General features: G+C 42.4%; 1 protein-coding gene across 1 annotated transcript in view; it reads left to right on the forward strand.

The window, feature by feature from the left end:
* Positions 1–5281: 5281 nt before the first annotated feature.
* Positions 5282–17304, forward strand: part of LOC145340954 (EF-hand domain-containing protein D1-like) — a 127605-nt gene continuing 115582 nt past the window's right edge. Inside the window, exon 1 of the mRNA XM_080185565.1 lies at positions 5282–5652. Coding sequence (XP_080041691.1) covers positions 5354–5652 — 299 coding nt within the window. The 5' untranslated portion in view covers positions 5282–5353. The remainder of the gene's footprint in view (positions 5653–17304) is intronic.

Below are 17304 nucleotides of genomic sequence, written 5' to 3' on the forward strand. Positions count from 1 at the left end.
CACTTCTGACATCTTTGCACTCCTTCAATTCTGGCCTTCTAATTATTATTTGTCCATCATTAGCAGCCATTCCTCCAGCTGCCAAGACCCTAGGCTCTTGACTTCCCTCCCTAAATCGATCCATCTGTCTTTCCTTCCTCCTTTAAGACACCCATTAAAATCTATTTCACATCTGATCCAATGCCTTCCCGTGCAGCTCTATGTCAAAGTTTGTTTGATAATGCACCTTTGGAGCTCCTGGGAGGGTTCAGAAGGTTATAAGTGCTATATAAACACAAAAAGAGAAAATGCTGGAAAACCTCAGCAGGTCTGACAGCATCTTTGGAGAGAGAACAGAGCTGATGGCCGGAATCTTACCACTATTCATGCCAATTGAATTGTCCCATCCTGCCGCAGTGAACAGAGATTTGGCTGGCTGCCAAATTCTCCAACTTCCCTGCAGCAGGAGAATGGCAGGTAAGATCATGGCCAACATTGTTTCAGATTCCATATCTGCAATGTTTTGCCTTTATCTATATAAATACAAATTGTTGCTATCATGGCTTGATGTTCTTTTACAATTTATCTTAGAAAGATTCTGGGGCAAGAGGTAAAAGGATTACTGCAATAGCATATGAGTTAATGCAGTTTGCAACCAAATGCTAATGGGACATGGAAGCGGGAATGGGGGTGCAGGGCTCGGGTGGGGGGAAGAGAATTATTACCCCAGGAATTAGCTGTCTTTTCCAAAGGATCTAAATCGAATAATGTATAGGTCAAAAGTTTGGGACACAATCATGTGTCAAAATTAAGGTCAATGTGAAATAGATTCATTATAACGCTTTTTTGTGCCTTTATCAGTTACTGGAACAAATTTCTTACTATGACCATTCTAACAGATTACCAATTCCTGGAATACTAACTAAAAGCTTTCCATATGCAGTTTCACACACGCATTAAAATCTGTGAAATAGATTGCAGGGCTAATTCTGCAATATTGTCCTGACAGCAGAAAATTGTACTCAGGGGCAGCATGGGCTGGGGAATTAGAGCTGGAGGTTTTTTTTATTCATTTGTGGGACATGGGCAGCACTGGCTGGCCAGCATTTATTGCCAATCTCCAGTTGCCCTTGAGAAGGTGGTTGTGAGCTGCTATCTTGCGTCACTACAGTCCACGTGCTGTGGGTTGACCCACAATGCCATTAAGGAGGAAATTCCAGGATTTTGACCCAGTGACTGTGAAGGAACAGCAATATATTTCCAAGTCAAGATGATGAGTGGCTTGGAGGGGAACTTGCAGGTGGTGATGTTCCGTTATCTGCTGCCCTTGTCCTTCTAGGTGGAAATGCTCATGGATTTGGAAAGCGCTGTCTAAGGATCTTGGTGAATTTCTGCAGTGCATCTTGTAGATGGTACACACTGCTGCTACTGAGCATTGGTGGTGGAGGGATGGAATGCTTGTAGATGTGGTGCCAATCAAGTGGGCTGCTTTGTCCTGGATGGGGTCAAGCTTCCTGAGTATTGTTGGAGCTGCACCTATCCAGGCAAGTGGAGAGTATTCCATCACACTCCTGACTTGTGCCTTGTAGATGGTGGATAGGTTCTGGGGAGTCAGGAGGTGAGTTACTCGCTGCAGTATTCCTAGCCTCTAACCCATTGTCCCTGTCCATGCAACATGTGTGCCCTTGTCTCTCTACTGGGATCGTACTAGTTGTCAAGCCTCCAGAATCAGCCAGGAGTCTCAAAGAATTGAAGACCAAAGTCCAGGAACATGGCTGTGTGCAACACCTGTTGAAAAGTCATGGAGGCATTAAAAGAAATTATTTTTTGGTCATTTATCTTTGAACATTTCTGGGTATAACAATATTTAAATGGAGGAAATAGCTGCCAGCTGACAGTCAAGCATCATCCAATTAATTAATGAGTTTTTGTTTTGCTTTCCAATTGGTTAAGGAAGGCAATATGTTGTAAGGATGGGTGTATTAGCCAACTAATGGCTAGAGTGTGGGGAAGGTCATGTGAGGAAACCTTAATCAAAGTTGGCAACCCTAATCATGAGTGAATGGAATTATTGGAAAACAGTACTGGCGTTTTTATAAAACCAATGACCTTTCATGTTTCATCGCTGCATGTACACTGGAATACTCAAAATGTAATGACTCTTGTTCTGTAATCAACATAGCAGCCATTTTATAAACAGGAATGTCCCACAGGAGGGAAATAAGTGGTAGATTGATTCTTTTTATAGGGATGGTTCAGAAAAGGGTGTCTTTAGACATGCTGCTTGTCTGGTGGATTCATTTGAATCCAGCAAGTCAGTCTCGGTCTAAAATTGTTTTTAAAGAACATGGCTGTGACAATACAACACTCTCTAAATAATGACCTATATTGCTTTTCAAATTATTAAATGAGTCTTAATCCCAAAATTGCCTGTTTCAGAGGCAGGATTACTACCTATGGAGCCAGATAAATAATCAAAGTATAGCATTCATTATGCCTACAATGCAATTTCTTGTAAATGGATGATACCTTGTGGCAAAAGTTGTTTCACGCATAAGTACATTGAATATTTTTAATGCCATTTTCTAGGATCACAAACGATCCTTCCCAGGCAATTCCAACAAGTATTAAATGTCAAAAACTATCTCCTACAAATTATCTTCAATTTCAGCTATACCTTACCACATTTATCACTGAAGTCACCATCAGATGATGTTAGCTATGACTCAGTTAGTAGCAGGGAAAGTTGAGGTTCTAGTCCCATTTCAGGACTGAGGTGCAGAACGTGGGGCTGACAATCCACTGCAGCACCAAAAGAGCTGCTTGCTTTCTGATGAGACATTAGCCCAGCTTTTCTTAGTGAAGCTGCCTATTTTCAGCTGGGACTGGATGAAGCAGAAATGAGCAATGCACCCTCTAGGGTAAGTTCAGTGAGCACAGAAGAACCCAAGCCCAAGGAAATAGACACATCATCCCTCCTCTCCCCAATCCATCGCCACCGCCCCCCCCCCGCCCCAAATTTTATTTTTACAGCTTTCATATTCAGATAAGTTTTTAAAGGTCTCAAGTCTTTTACTGAAGTGTGCGGGTTAGTGATATGATGTGATCCCATGAGTAAATGAAGGCATGAGTGGATAGATGTACGTATGAGTGGGTGAGGGAGTGAGTGGGTGGATGGATGAGTGAGTAGACAAGCGAGTCAGCGGATGGTGGGTGTGTGATAGTGTGGCCAGGTGAATGAATGAATAGGTGAGTGGATAGATGAGTGAGTGAGTGAATGGTTGGTGAATGGAGGGTGAGTGAATGGTTGGATGGGTGAGTGAATAGTTGAGTGGACGCATGAGTGGGTAAGTGAATATGTATGTTAATGGGTGAGTCAGTGGATGGGTGGTGTGTGGATGGAGTGGATGGATGAATTGGTGAGTGACAGGTTAGGTGAAAAGATGGGTGAAGTATGTAGATGAGTGAAGGAATGGGTATATGGGTGAGTGAGTGGATGAATTGGTGGGTGGGCAGGTGGTTGGATGAGTGAGTGAGTGAGCAGTCTACTGGGTGGGTAGTTGGCCCAGGTGGGTAGTCTGGACTGGATGTAATGTTGGGTCAGGTAGGCAGTAAGATTGGGTAGAATAGTTAGGTCTGGAGGGTGGGGAGGGGAGAGAGAGTTGGATCAGGTTGGGCTAGTGGAGTAGTTGGGTCCAGGTTGGAGAGAGGGGTGATGGGGGGGGGGTGGTGGGAGTGGAAGGTGGTTCAGTTACACTGACTAATCACTGAGTTCAATCAAGTATTTACCAGCATAACATTTCCAGGATAGTTATGCAATGTGTCAGGGCTAAGTCTCCGACATTGAGCTCAGAAACAGAGACATTCGCAGAACGTCCTGGGCAGCACAAATCAGCCCAGCAGAACTTTAAACTTCCCAGGCAATTCCGATGTGTGTGTGTGTGTGTGTGTGCCAGGATTTATGCAGGGTCCCTTGCTGCTCAAAGCAGACTTAAGTTCAGGCTTTACTGCCTGAATGTTGAAAGATTTGGGCCATAAATAGGGCCTTATTTTAATAAGAACTATTCTTATGTTATTAAAATAAGGCCCTATTTACCCTATCAGATAGATGTAAATGATTCCTTGACATGATTAGAAAGAGCACGGAGGCTGTCTTGGTCAATAGCTGTCAACATCACCAATACAGATGACCTGCTCATTGTAGTTTTACTGTCTGTGGGGACTTGCTGTGTCCAAATTAACTGCAGTGTTTCCTACATTACAACAGTGACTCGCCTTCAGAAGTACTCTATTGGCTGGTAAGGAGCTTTGGGGGAGGCCTGTAATTGTGAAAGTTGCCCTATTAAAGCAAAATTAAGTGGGGCATTCGGAAATTTAGGAGTCAAGCAATAGATTCATCTACCCAAAGATGTGCTCACTCTGAACGACTCATCACCAAGGAAGGCTCTAACAATACTTTAAGTATTGGTAGAGGAGAGTTTTACTATTTTATCTATAGATCGTTGTAACGTCACTTCTGTACTACTTCCAGATTCTAGGAGGGAGATAGTCACTTGCTGAATCTAGCTGATGGGACTATTCACTCCTGCTGTCTGCCTCTCTTTCCCAGTTGTCCAGGCTCGGGTAGGAGAACACACAGACTTTCCTTCCGCCTCTCAATGTCCCTGTCACCCCTCCTAGCATCTCTTGAAACGACTCGCTGTCAAGTCTTGTTTGATGACACTCCCATGAAGTGGGCAATTCTGTAACACTTAAGACTCTGTAATGCAAGCTAGTTACCGCTGTTCCCGGGATCTTGCCGTGTGAACATTTTGATTGTGCATTTGCCGACAAATTGCAACAATGATTACACTTGGAAAGTATGTGAAGTTCTTTGGGATGTTTCCGAGTCCCAGTAAAAAAGAAAATGAACACTTTGCTACTGTGTAATCGTTCTCTGGTTTGGGAACAGAACATTATTAACAATAAAATGCTTCCCAGTCAGTTTTATGATGTAGGTACGATGCTTACATTAAAGTAGCTTATTTATTAATCACATGTAAGGCTTACATTAACACTGAAATGAAGTTACTGTGAAATTCTTCTAGTGTGCCTTTTTTTGCCTCCTGTAATCAGAATGAAATCGCAAAACATTTCATCTCCAATCTCATCTCACAAATTAACATTTTCCTGCTGATTGGCTTGTTGGGGGAGCAAAGATTTTCCAGACCAGCCTTTCCATTGGTTTTAGGGAGCCATCAGTCAGACTGGTTCCGCCTTCCTCCAGTTATAAAGCCGTGGGGGGAGTGGGCGGCTCGGAGTTTTGTTAAATAAGTTACGTGTTCTGCTGCTGTAGTAAGTCACAGGGCGCCTTGTCAAACTCTCACGTGGAGGCATGGCATCTGAGGAGCTGGCCAAGAAACTGCAGCGCCGACTGATGCTGGAGATGTCCACAGAGGATGCGAGCGACGAGACGGCAGCAAATAGCAATTATATAGACGTGGGGCTGGGAGAGCCAGAGGAGAAACCGGTAACAAGTAACGCGGACACCGAGCTCTCCGCTAAACTCACCCGGAGACTGGGTATCAATGAAGGGACTACGGAGCCCAAGCAGGCGAAAGTGTTTAACCCTTACACAGAGTTTAAAGAGTTCACCAGGAAACAGATCAAGGACATGGAAAGGATGTTCAAGCTGTGAGTATGGGTGACCGTGCGGATTTAGATTTCACTTCCACGCCTTTTGAAGGGTCAGGATGGTTTTTTTAAAAAGCCTCAATTTTTATTTAATTTAGTTAATTTCAGTTAAAACTCCCGATTGGTCATGGGGGAGGGGGGAGGATTACTGATTTATTTATTCCGTGAACTGTTAAAATTCTTGTATTTTTTTCAATGAACGTTTAATGTTGTCAGTCTTGGAGATGTTCCCAGTGGTTAATTGAAGGTGTTTAAGCGCAAAACTGAATTTCAGAAAACGCTGTGAAATGATAGCGCCACTAAATTCAGCTCTAACTGGATCTGAAAGCTCCGGTGATAAAGTTTCAATGCGACAGCACTGGGCAGCCCAGACCCCAGTTAGTTACTTCTGAATGCCTTCAGAGGAATCCGGGGAAGTTGGAGGTATAATACGGGTACCAGTAATACAGGTTGTGATGAGGAAGCACTGTCCTGCCCTCTTCATAAGGGACTGGGACATGAAACGTGCAGATTTATTTTCCTCGCCTACATTACTGGGTTCTCCGGCTGAGACTATACTTTAACCAAATGTGTGCTACATGTAGTGATTTTTTTTAACAGCATAAGCTACGTTTCTAATCCAGGTTCTGCCAGTTCATTATAAGTCGCTCGCTGCAGTGAGAATGTTTTCATGGTGAGTGATGCAGAACTGAAATGTGCTCTGGGCAGTGGACAGGAGCTCAAATTTCCTGTAAACTGCGTGTGGATTGGGGGGGGGGGGTGAAATTGCCTTCATCCTGTGACTTTTTAATGGTTCTAACTCAAAAGTGTAATATATCGCGGCTCTCCTCTCATCCACTGTGCGTAATCTAAAGTAGATCAAATTAGTTATAATATCCTGTTCTGCTTATTTGCACATTAAACCTGACACTGGACACAGCTAGTCTGACCTCCTGTTTGCCATTGTCCATGCAGACTCGGTGCATCGCACGTGTACATTCCCGAGGGGTTTATTAACGTGTCTGCTCACTCAGTCCCTTTATTCCAGTTTGAGCCAGGCACTGGCGGTACGTACAAAAGAACAAGGTCATTAAAAGTCTGCATTCCCCGAATTTCTTTAAGACCTGGCCTGAGTGGACTTGGCAGGTTTCCTCTTGTGGAGAACCAAGAACTAGGGGTAGCTCTTAAAAATAAGGGGTCGCTCACTCAAGATATGAGGGGCACAATCTTTAGTTTCATGCCAGGTGTGAACTGGTCTCGCAGCAAACCATCTTCCCTGCCTGGTTTTGCCAGCTTGAGTGTGAATGTAATTTTAAAATATTAATGACATTGGTGTGTCTGGCATGACTGTCCAGGGTGTCAGACATTTCCCTTTCACTGAGATTCACTCATGGTCCCCCACCCAATGGAGATCAGACAGTCATGCCCATGCTGGGGGGGAGGGGAGGCCACTGAAGCTCCTGGGTGGTTGGGGCATTAGGTTGGCACTGCCAACCTGATGCCTACTGGGCACCATGGCAGTGCCACAGGGATGGCCCTGAGTGAGACTGGGCCCATGGTGGGCTGATTGGCAACAGGGGTGTGCAAGGGGTGGGGCTCAATGGAGGAAACGTGTGGTGGGGTTATTGACAGCAGGAGGTGTGCGTGACTGGAATGATGGTGATCCACAAATGGGGTGGCTGCAGAGGGTGTCATGATGAGTGACTCGTTGGGAACTCATGTTGCCATGGGGGAGTTACGCTGCTGATGATTTGAATGGGAGGTGGGAGAGGGATGGCAAGAGATCTCCCAGTCTGCTGGAAGATTGGGGCGTCAGCCCAATGGTGGCCTGAGCTGTCCCAAGCCGATGAGCTTGGTCTCTGCTCAACCCCCACCCCAACCCAGCATGAAACTCTCAGCCAAAAAAATTAACAGTGTGGGAAGCTGAAAAACCTGAGTATGTTGTGATGTAAATTATGACATTCTGCCTCAGTGTAAACAATATTTCCATCTCTTGCCACAACACACATGTCTCTCCATACAAGGATGGACAAGATCAGATTTAATGTGTTAAAACAAGCAAACATGTACATAGACACAACTGACCATTGCATGGCAAGGTTGGTACCTAAGGGAAGAAACTTAAAGTAGTTTGCAAATGAACCAGAGGGGACATTAGGGAAAGGAGTGGTCAAGTTTGGGAGGGTAGATACAGATTCACTAGTATCCTTAAAGAGAATTGGATGTATATTTGGAGGAGGGGGGAAAAGGTGGCAGGGATATGGGGAAAATGTGTAACTAGATCATTGCTGGAAAGAAGCTGATGACCCAAATGAAGCTACACTGTTCCACTTCTATTTCCAAAGTGTTTTGCAGTGAAATGGAAATAATTGTATAGTGATGATATTACTAAAAGCTAAAGTTTATTTATTAGTCACAAGTAGGCTTATATTACTGGTGATACAGTGCGGCCCCATTATATTGCAATGGTTGGGGTCCATAAAATGTTATTGCGAAAAAAGTGCGGTAGCGCTAAATTGCAGTTCAAGAAAATCACCCCTATTATCACCCTATTTGACCCATTTTTTTGCACATTTACCATCTGGCAAGTAAATTATCTTTTAAATTCTGCAAATAAATTGTTGTCACAGTAGAAATTAAAAATTAATTTTTAGTAAAGCTTTTTAATAAATAAAACTAAAGTTTATTTTTTAAAAATGAGTGTTTCTTGCTTGAAATGTAACATTTTGCTGGCTGCGAGTGAGATCTAGAACACTTGAGTTGGAGGATTTTTGTCGTCCACCTCCTGGGTCTCCAACCAATGGAGGCTAACCTTGAGGTGCTCAATGGCTTCAGACACTTTTGGGGTGGAGGCTCTTCATCTTGTGGCTTGAGAACAGGTATACTTGCCTCCATCAGTGCTATGGTTACGTTATGACGATCTTGGCATCCGTCAGATGCTCATATATGTTGGGCATTTGTTGGCAGCGTGCCAGGCTTCAAGCATTGAGTCGTCTACAATTCTACAAATTAATTCCTGCCTATAATTCTGTTTGAACACAGATGATCTAGGGACTGGATCTTGGATGTAGTGTTCATGGGGAGGTAAGAAACTTGGATCTTTCTGTCACTGCTTACTAGGTTGCCAGCTGGCAAATGAGTGGGACAGTTGTCAAACAAAAGAAGAGCTTTGGATTCTAGCAAAGCAGCACATGTAACTTTTCTTGGGATTTCCAGCCATGAAGTGTTGATTTTGGTATCCCAAGGTCTCGTGCAACTTGAGTTTGACTTTTAGTCTTGACCACATCAAGTGCATGAAGCTTCTTTCACAGAAAAAAAAAATTCTAGCAGTTTGTTCCCTTTTGATCTAACAAAACATGAAATTAACACTCCAAAAATTTTTCAGTTCCCCGAAAGAGCAAAAAAAGTCCAGTGATTCATCACTTTTTATATCCAAATTCGCACTAAATCGGGACGCATAAAATCAGGGTTTTGCTGTACTGTGGAATTTAAATGCAATTAAATCTGGAATTAATAAAGATGTAACTATTTAATTAACATAAAATGCATCTAGTTCACTAATATCAATTTTTTAGGGAAAGAAAAGTGATGTTTTGGTGCTGTCTGACCTATATATGACTCAGACACAATGATGTGAACTGTTGATGCCCTTCTGAAATGTTCCAGCACACCACTAATCTTTTATTTTCAAAAAGTTATTATCATCTACTTAACGGCAATAAATGCTGCCCTTGCCAATGACGTCCACGTCCCAAGAATGAATTTAAACAAAGTGGCTATCTTTGTACTGGGCCGACACTGAATTTTTCAGAAATGCTTGTCGCAATAACTTTGTGGGTGGAGGGGGGAGGAAAGGCGATTTGATTTGTTTGCTCAAATTTAAACCCCCAGTAATCATCTTGTCTCTTTTTAATGGAATAGTTGAAATTCCAGTTCAGGAGAAATTCTTTCTAATTTGAATCCAATTGTGCATCCAAGAGGAACAGTCATATAACTGGCAAATGTGTACCTAGTAATATAAACTAAAATATACACACATGGGTCACCTGCATCTAGTCTGCCCTGAAACAATAGCAACCTGTTCATTCTGTATGGTACTGGTGTTATGTATTGCTGTTTGATGGCATTGATGCCAGGAAATTGATTACACATCTTGTGATTCTTGATTAACTATGCATGGGAATTCACTAGTTCAGTAATGAACAGTATATTGTACAAATGACTGCTGCTGTATTATTAATTACTGGCAGGAATAAGCAATTTGTGCAGGTCTTTGTTTTTGTGGCCATTGTCATCAAATCATAGCTTGGTCTGTTCTGCACTACACTGGAACTTTCTTGTCCTGCTTCCTTCTTTCCCCTGGCTCAAAACCTTTGTTACTACCATCCTGCCTTGAAAGTTTATCACCACATTGAGGACACCTACTTCTACACTGAACAACTCAATCTTGGATCTTTTCCTTCATTGAAATATAGGAGCAATAAGTTCAGGGAATCCTGGATGTCTAGGACAACTTGGGACTGGATGAGGAAGAAAAGAAAGGCTTTTTGCAAGTCCAAAATGAGCACTTAAGCCGCAGCCCTAGAGGAATATAGGAAATGCAAGAGGAAACTTAAGAAAGCAATTAGAAGAAGACTTGTAAACAAGGTTAGGGAGAATCCTGAGACATATTTTGGAGTAAAGGGAGGATGTTAACCAGGGAAGGAGTAGAGCCCATTAGAGACCAAGGGACAATCTGTGTGAGGCCACAGGATATTGGAAAGGTGTTAAATAAACACTTCTCTTTTGTCTTCACTTGGGTTTAGGAGAAGGTAGGTACAGAATTTGGGAAGAGGGACTGAGGAAGTTGCACAGTTTGACACAGGAAATGGTGGAGATGAATTAGGAACTTACAAACTAATGAGTCTAGTGTCTGTGGTAGAGAAACTGTTGGCAAAAGTTCTGAAGGAGAGGATTAAGATCCACTTGAAAGGGGGTATGTTAATTAGGGACAGTCAGCATGGCTTTGTTAGAGGGAAGTCATTACCTAACAAAGCTGTTAGAATTCTTTGAAAATGTAATTGAAGTGTGTGGATGAGGGAAGTTCAGTTGTAGTTTATACGTGGATCATGTCAAAGCTTTTGACAAGGTCCCACATGGGAGATTGGGAGATTGAGGTTAAATCGCATGGGATTCAGGGGAACATAGCAAGATGGATCAGAAACTGGTTTAGTAAAAGAATTTGAAGGGTAGTGGTAGAAGGCTGTTTGAGTGACTGGATGCCAGTGTCCAGTGCTGCATCATAATCAGTATTGGGAGCCTTATATACATAACTGATATAGATTAAAGAGGTGGGGGAGGGGGGAAATGTTCTGCAAATTTGCAGACAACACCAAGATTGGTAGGGTGGTTAATAGTGAAAAAGATGGTTGTAGGTTACAGGATGGGTTGGTCAGATGGGCAGAGCAATGGCAGATGGGATTTAACCCTGATAAGAGCAAGATGATGCACTTTGGCAGAAGAAACAAGATGAAGCGATGAACGGCAGGGCACAGGAAGCTCAAATAGGTAATTATTCATCGATCCCTGAAGTTGAATAGGATGGCGAAGAAGGCATATGCATGTAAGAGCAATGAGGTAATGTTGAAGTTGTACAGAGCATTAGTTAGGGCACAGCTGGAGTACTGTGCACTGCTCTGGTCTCCTTAGTACACGAAGGATGTGATAGCAGTAGAGGAGTTTCACCAGGATGTTGCCTGAGTTGGAGCATTGAGCTATAAGTAGAGACCTAGATATAAATTTGGATAGTTTTATGAAAGCAGAGAAGACTTAGGGTGGGAGGACATAATTGACGTGTATAAAATTATAAGGAGCATGGACAGGGTGAGGAGGGAGCTGCTATTCCCTTGGTTGAGGTCAATTACGAGGGGACATGGTTTTGGGGTGAGAGGCAGGACATTGAGGGAATTTGAGAAAACCATTTTCACTGAGAATCTGGACTGCATTGTTTGGGAAGGTAGTCAAGGCTGAAAACCTTATAGCCTTTTAAAAAAAAATCTGGATGAGCACTTGAAATATCATAACATTTCAAGGATGTGGGACAAGTGCAGGAAAATGGGATTAGCACACTTTACTAGTAGATATTGTTGGTGCAGACTCAATGGGCCAAAGGGACTTTTCTGCATTATATGACTTTATTTCTGTTCTCCATGTCCACCATTCTCAGTCATGTTTGGCCATGCTATCTCCCATGGCCATTACCACTAAAAGCTAAACAGATCATATTTTGTATTTCATCATCCACTTCCCCTCACCCTGAAAAAAAGCTCCTAAATCATGTACAAATGCACTTTAAAAATCTAATTTATGGCTTTTTGCCTACCATTCAGAGCAACACTTGTAAGAACATAAGAAATAGGAGCAGGAGTAGGCCATCCAGCCCTTCGAGCCTGCCCCGCCATTCAATAAGATCATGGCTGATCTGTCGCTGCTCAGTTCCACTTTCCTGCCCTCTCCCCATAACCCTTAATCCCCTCTCCTATCAAAAACCCATCAACCCGCATCTTAAAAATATTTAGCAAGGCAGCCTCCACCACTTCAACGGGCAGAGAATTCCAGAGATTCACCACCCTTTGAGTGAAGAAGTTCCTCCTCAACTCTGTTCTAAACCGCCCCCCCTTTATCTTGAGGCTGTGCCCCCTAGTCCTACTGTCTTTTTGGAGCGGGAAGAGTCTTTCCACCTCTATCCTATCCATCCCATTCATCTTATACATCTCAATGAGATCTCCCCTCATTCTTCTAAACTCTAACGAGTACAAGCCCAGTTTATTCAGCCTCTCCTCATAGCTCAACCCCCTCAACTCCGGTATCAGCCTAGTAAACCTCCTCTGCACTCCCTCCAAGGCCAAAATATCTTTGCGCAGGTGCAGCGCCCAAAAATGCACACAGTACTCCAGTTGCGGCCTCACCAATGCCCTATACAGCTGCAGCAAGACGTCCCTACTTTTATATTCAATCCCCCTCACTATGAAGGCCAGCATCCCATTCGCCTTCCTGACCACCTGTTGCACCTGCAAGCTGGGTTTTTGCGACTCATGCACAAGGACCCCGAGGTCCCTCTGCACCGTCGCCTGCTGCAGTTTTTCGCCCCGTAAGTAATAGTCCTTCCTCCCATTCTTCCTACCAAAGTGGACCACCTCACACTTGCCAACATTAAATTCCATTTGCCATTTCCTGGCCCATTCGCCCAGCCTATCTAGATCCTTCTGCAGACTCTCCACACCTTCTGCACAATTTGCCGTTCCACCAATCTTGGTGTCATCAGCAAATTTCGACACTCTACACTCAGTTCCCTCCTCCAGATCATCTATATAAATGGTAAAAAGCTGAGGCCCCAGCACCAACCCCTGAGGCACTCCACTATTCACCATCCGCCAATCCGAATAGCACCCGTTGACCCTCACTCTCTGCCTCCTATTTGACAACCAATCCTCTATCCACGCTAACACCCTACCCCCAACTCCATGTCCCTCGACCTTCTGCAATAACCTCTTGTGAGGCACTTTGTCAAACGCCTTCTGAAAATCAAGAAAGACCACATCCACCGGCTCTCCTCTATCCACCGCCCTAGACACCACCTCATAGAACTCCAGTAAATTTGTCAGACACGACTTCCCTTTAATGAAACCGTGCTGCGTCTGCTCTATCAAGCAATTCCCTTCAAGATGCCTCGCAATTTCCTCCTTAATGACAGATTCTAACATTTTACCCACCACAGACGTTAAACTAACCGGCCTATAATTCCCCGCCTTTTGCCTGGCACCCTTAAACAATGGCGTAACATTAGCTGTTTTCCAATCATCCGGCACTTCCCCGGAATCCAGCAGCCATCTTTCCTCCAGCATTCACATGTCCACCTTGATTCCTTTTTCATTGAGAACACACACAATTGTGGCTTTTCTTCAGTATTATCAACAGTCATCCTAAACCCTGCTCTTGCACAAGTAAGAGGAACATATAGCTGGGTCATTTCAGGTTGAGGCTATCCATTCAAGTCTCTGTTTCTCACTTCCACTCATTCCATTGAAGTTTTTTTGTGTGGAGACGCTGCCGGTTGTTTCATCTCTCCAATAGTATCCTTCCCTCCATTTCAAAACTGTTGTGATCATTGCAAAAAAAAACATTCCAGTAAGGGCAGTAATTTGTAACTATTGTTTTTCTTCCAATTTTAAATGTTTTAGCTCCTCAATTCATGCCTTCTTTTGTTCTTAACCTGATCATTTGGGATTCAAACAAGGATATGCTGCCACCTTACAACTGAGCAGCCTTGGCCAAAGTCACACTGAACATTTTCCATGATTGTGATTTGACTGCATTATCCTTCTGTGAACTCTGCAGTCTTTGACATGATCCTTTCCTACATTGTTCAGCTCGGTGGGACTGCCATGTTTGGTTGCACTCTGACTAATTCTGTTGTAACCAGAACAGCACCATCAATGTCTGTCTTCTGCATTGCTCATCCAGTGCTGAACTCTGTTCTTGCCCCTACCTCTTCCTCATCTACATGCCACCCCTTGAGGATATCATCTGCTAACATGGCATTGGCTGCCACATGCATGCTGAAGACACTGAGCTGTTTTCTTCTGCCATCTCTTTGACTCTTCAACTGCCTCAACTGGTCTTGTGATTGGTAAGGAGATCAAAGGAGAATGGGATTGAGAAACACATCAGCTGTGATAGAATAGTGGAGCAACGTGATGGGCTGAAAGGCCTAATTCCGCTCCTATATCTTCTAGTCTTGTCTTTGAGACCACCACCACAATTTCTTTAAATTTCAAGTGTTGATAACAAATAGTTCTGACATCATTGCAATTCTGAAAGTTATCCTGGCTTTAATGTTATTGCATTCAAAACTTGTGAAAGTTAAAGGTTTTTTAAGTTTTATTAGTCAAAACAAGGCTTACCTTAACACTGCAATGAACTTGCTGTGAAATTCCCCTCATCGCCACAGTCTGGCACCTGTTCAGTCAGTGCACCTAACCAGCACATCTTTCAGTGTGGGAGGAAACTGGAACACCCAGAGGAAACTCTCTCAGAAGTGGAGAATGTGCAGACTCCATACACAGTGACCCAAGCTGGGAATTGAACCCAGGTCCCTGGAGCAGTGCTAATCACTGCTACCATGCAGCCCCACAGTGTAATGATAGTTGTGAAGCTTTTGTGAAATTTAGTTGTCATTCAAGATGCTTTGCGTCATAAAGTTTCTTATTGGAACCTTGTTTGTAGTTGAAATCAGTGGCTTATCTAGATGTACTGTATTGTTTTGAATGTTACAACATCACAGATGCTGAATTGCAAGCTTGTCACCTGTGTTGTAATAGTGAATTAAGTGTGTTCTTTGGTAACAATACTTAACTTTGTTTATTACTGAAGCAATGGGCATACATAGGTTGGTAAACTTCAAATACTGATGAGCAGAGATTCTTTTTCTCAAGCAATTGAAATGTTTCAGATTTTTTTTGTCAACAGCTTTCTTGTTGGAGGGAGAATAACTGCTACTGAGATTTTCTTTTAAGATCCTAGCTCTTGTATTTAGCACATGATGAAATACACACTCCTGTATCTAGTTCCCAGCACACACGAAGCATTCTTTCTATAGACAAAGTCCCGTTTGAAGGTGAATTGTTTCCATCTAAGAGAACTTCTTTGTGCCTGTATCACAACGTCCTTATGCTTAAAATGCATTGGGTAAGCTATAAATATAAGAACATAAGAACATAAGAAATAGGAGCAGGAGTAGGCCATCTAGCCCTTCGAGCCTGCCCCGCCATTCAATAAGATCATGGCTGATCTGTTGTGGCTCAGTTCCACTTTCCCGCCCTCTCCCCATAACCCTTAATCCCCTCTCTTATCAAGAACCCATCAACCCGCTTCTTAAAAATATTTAGCGAGGCAGCCTCCACCACTTCAACGGGCAGAGAATTCCAGAGATTCACCACCCTTTGAGTGAAGAAGTTCCTCCTCAACTCCGTTCTAAACCGCCTCCCCTTTATCTTGAGGCTGTGCCCCCTAGTCCTGCTGTCTTTTTTGATATCACTTAAGCTCTTCAGTTTTGAAACAAGTTACACTCACTACTTGCATTCAGTCCATCCACTGTAATCTCTAACACTCCCAGGATGTATTTAATGTACATAATGTCCAAATGACTAAAAGGATCAATGTAATTATACTTTAAAATCTTTATTGTATAGATGAGTAAGTTAGTGAATTGTAATAAAGATTATAATGAACTGTGTTGTACAAAATTTTGCAATCAATATTTTAAAGCCTATTTTCAATTACTGCATAAATTTTCATATTTTGCTCATTTCACCAACATTTGCTGATTAGATCAGCAAATTATTGCCATTGGGATGTGTATAATTTTAAAAATGAGCATTTTCATTCTGAAATGAGCCTCTCCAGCTTCTGTTTTATTTTTGTAATGTGCTTTGCAAAAATAGCTGAATCAAAACAAATGAAATAGATTTGTAATGTGCTGATCTTTACAAGTTATGGAACTTGTGTACAAATCCCCCAGTTCTCGTGATTTTTGCCTGCGCTAAATATCAGATGATTCCGTTGACCTGCAGCAATTTACACTACTTGTAACCTACATGCAAATGGAAAAAATATTGAAAGCTTACTGCAACCAAAACTGGGATGTCCTTTATTATGCAAATATTCAGCACTTGGAATATGATAGATTTCTCTGGAAATGACCTAGAAATGTTTTTTACTAAAATGAGAAGCATTAGCTTTGTTTATTGAGGTCAAGACATGTTGCCATATCAGGTGATAGTAAATAATTAAACTTGTGCTTTAAAATTGTTCTTATGGAAGATTTCCATTATACAATGTTTGGTAATGAGACTTGCTTAGAAGGCACGGAAGTTTTGTTCTTAATTATAAACACTAATCATATGTATATCCAAATTGATCATAAACATGATTTCCAACTTGAGATTCAACAAATCTTTTGCTGCCTATCTTGTGACACACTCCAAACATGTTTGACTGCTTCCTTTGGGATTTTGTATTGAAATTGGAAGCCATGTTGATACATTGTGTTGTATATATTCACTGGGGAAAGGGCTAATGTATAGCAAGATCCTCAAAAGAATGAGGCAAGAGAAGTTCAAAATGCAATTCTAGTTTGTAGATTGGTAGTGTGGACATCCAAGTTGGCAACATTGAACCTCTCACCTTAGATTCAGAGTGTATTCTTTTTTGTCTCTTCCTTGCTCCCCAAAATCTATCTAAAACATCTGTTGGATCTGTAAAGTTGCATCTAAAATACTGTGGGATTCAACTATGTACCGAGTCCATCCAGTGGAGTTTTTGAATCTGTCCTGAGTGGGGATGTGCTTCTTAGGAATTTAAACAAAATATTTTATGTAATGTAAGCTGTGCTCTCCATTATTTCTGGGTTTTTTGTGGACAAGGTGCAGCATAACCTGTGAGATTTAAGAGAAGGGAAAACATTTTTGCAAAAAAAATGCAACTTGAGAGCCTACATTTCATTTGTCAAACTTATTTTATCTAAGTATTTCAATGGTGGTTAACTCAGCACCATTTCCCCTCCTTGTCAGGAGCACCTGAAGATCATAAAACATTTCAACCAAGCCAAAGTCAAATTTTCCATAGGGAAAGACT

This window comes from Carcharhinus amblyrhynchos, chromosome 3, assembly GCF_965287045.1.
Source record: "Carcharhinus amblyrhynchos chromosome 3, sCarAmb.v2.hapA, whole genome shotgun sequence".
In the NCBI taxonomy this organism is placed as follows: domain Eukaryota; kingdom Metazoa; phylum Chordata; class Chondrichthyes; order Carcharhiniformes; family Carcharhinidae; genus Carcharhinus; species Carcharhinus amblyrhynchos.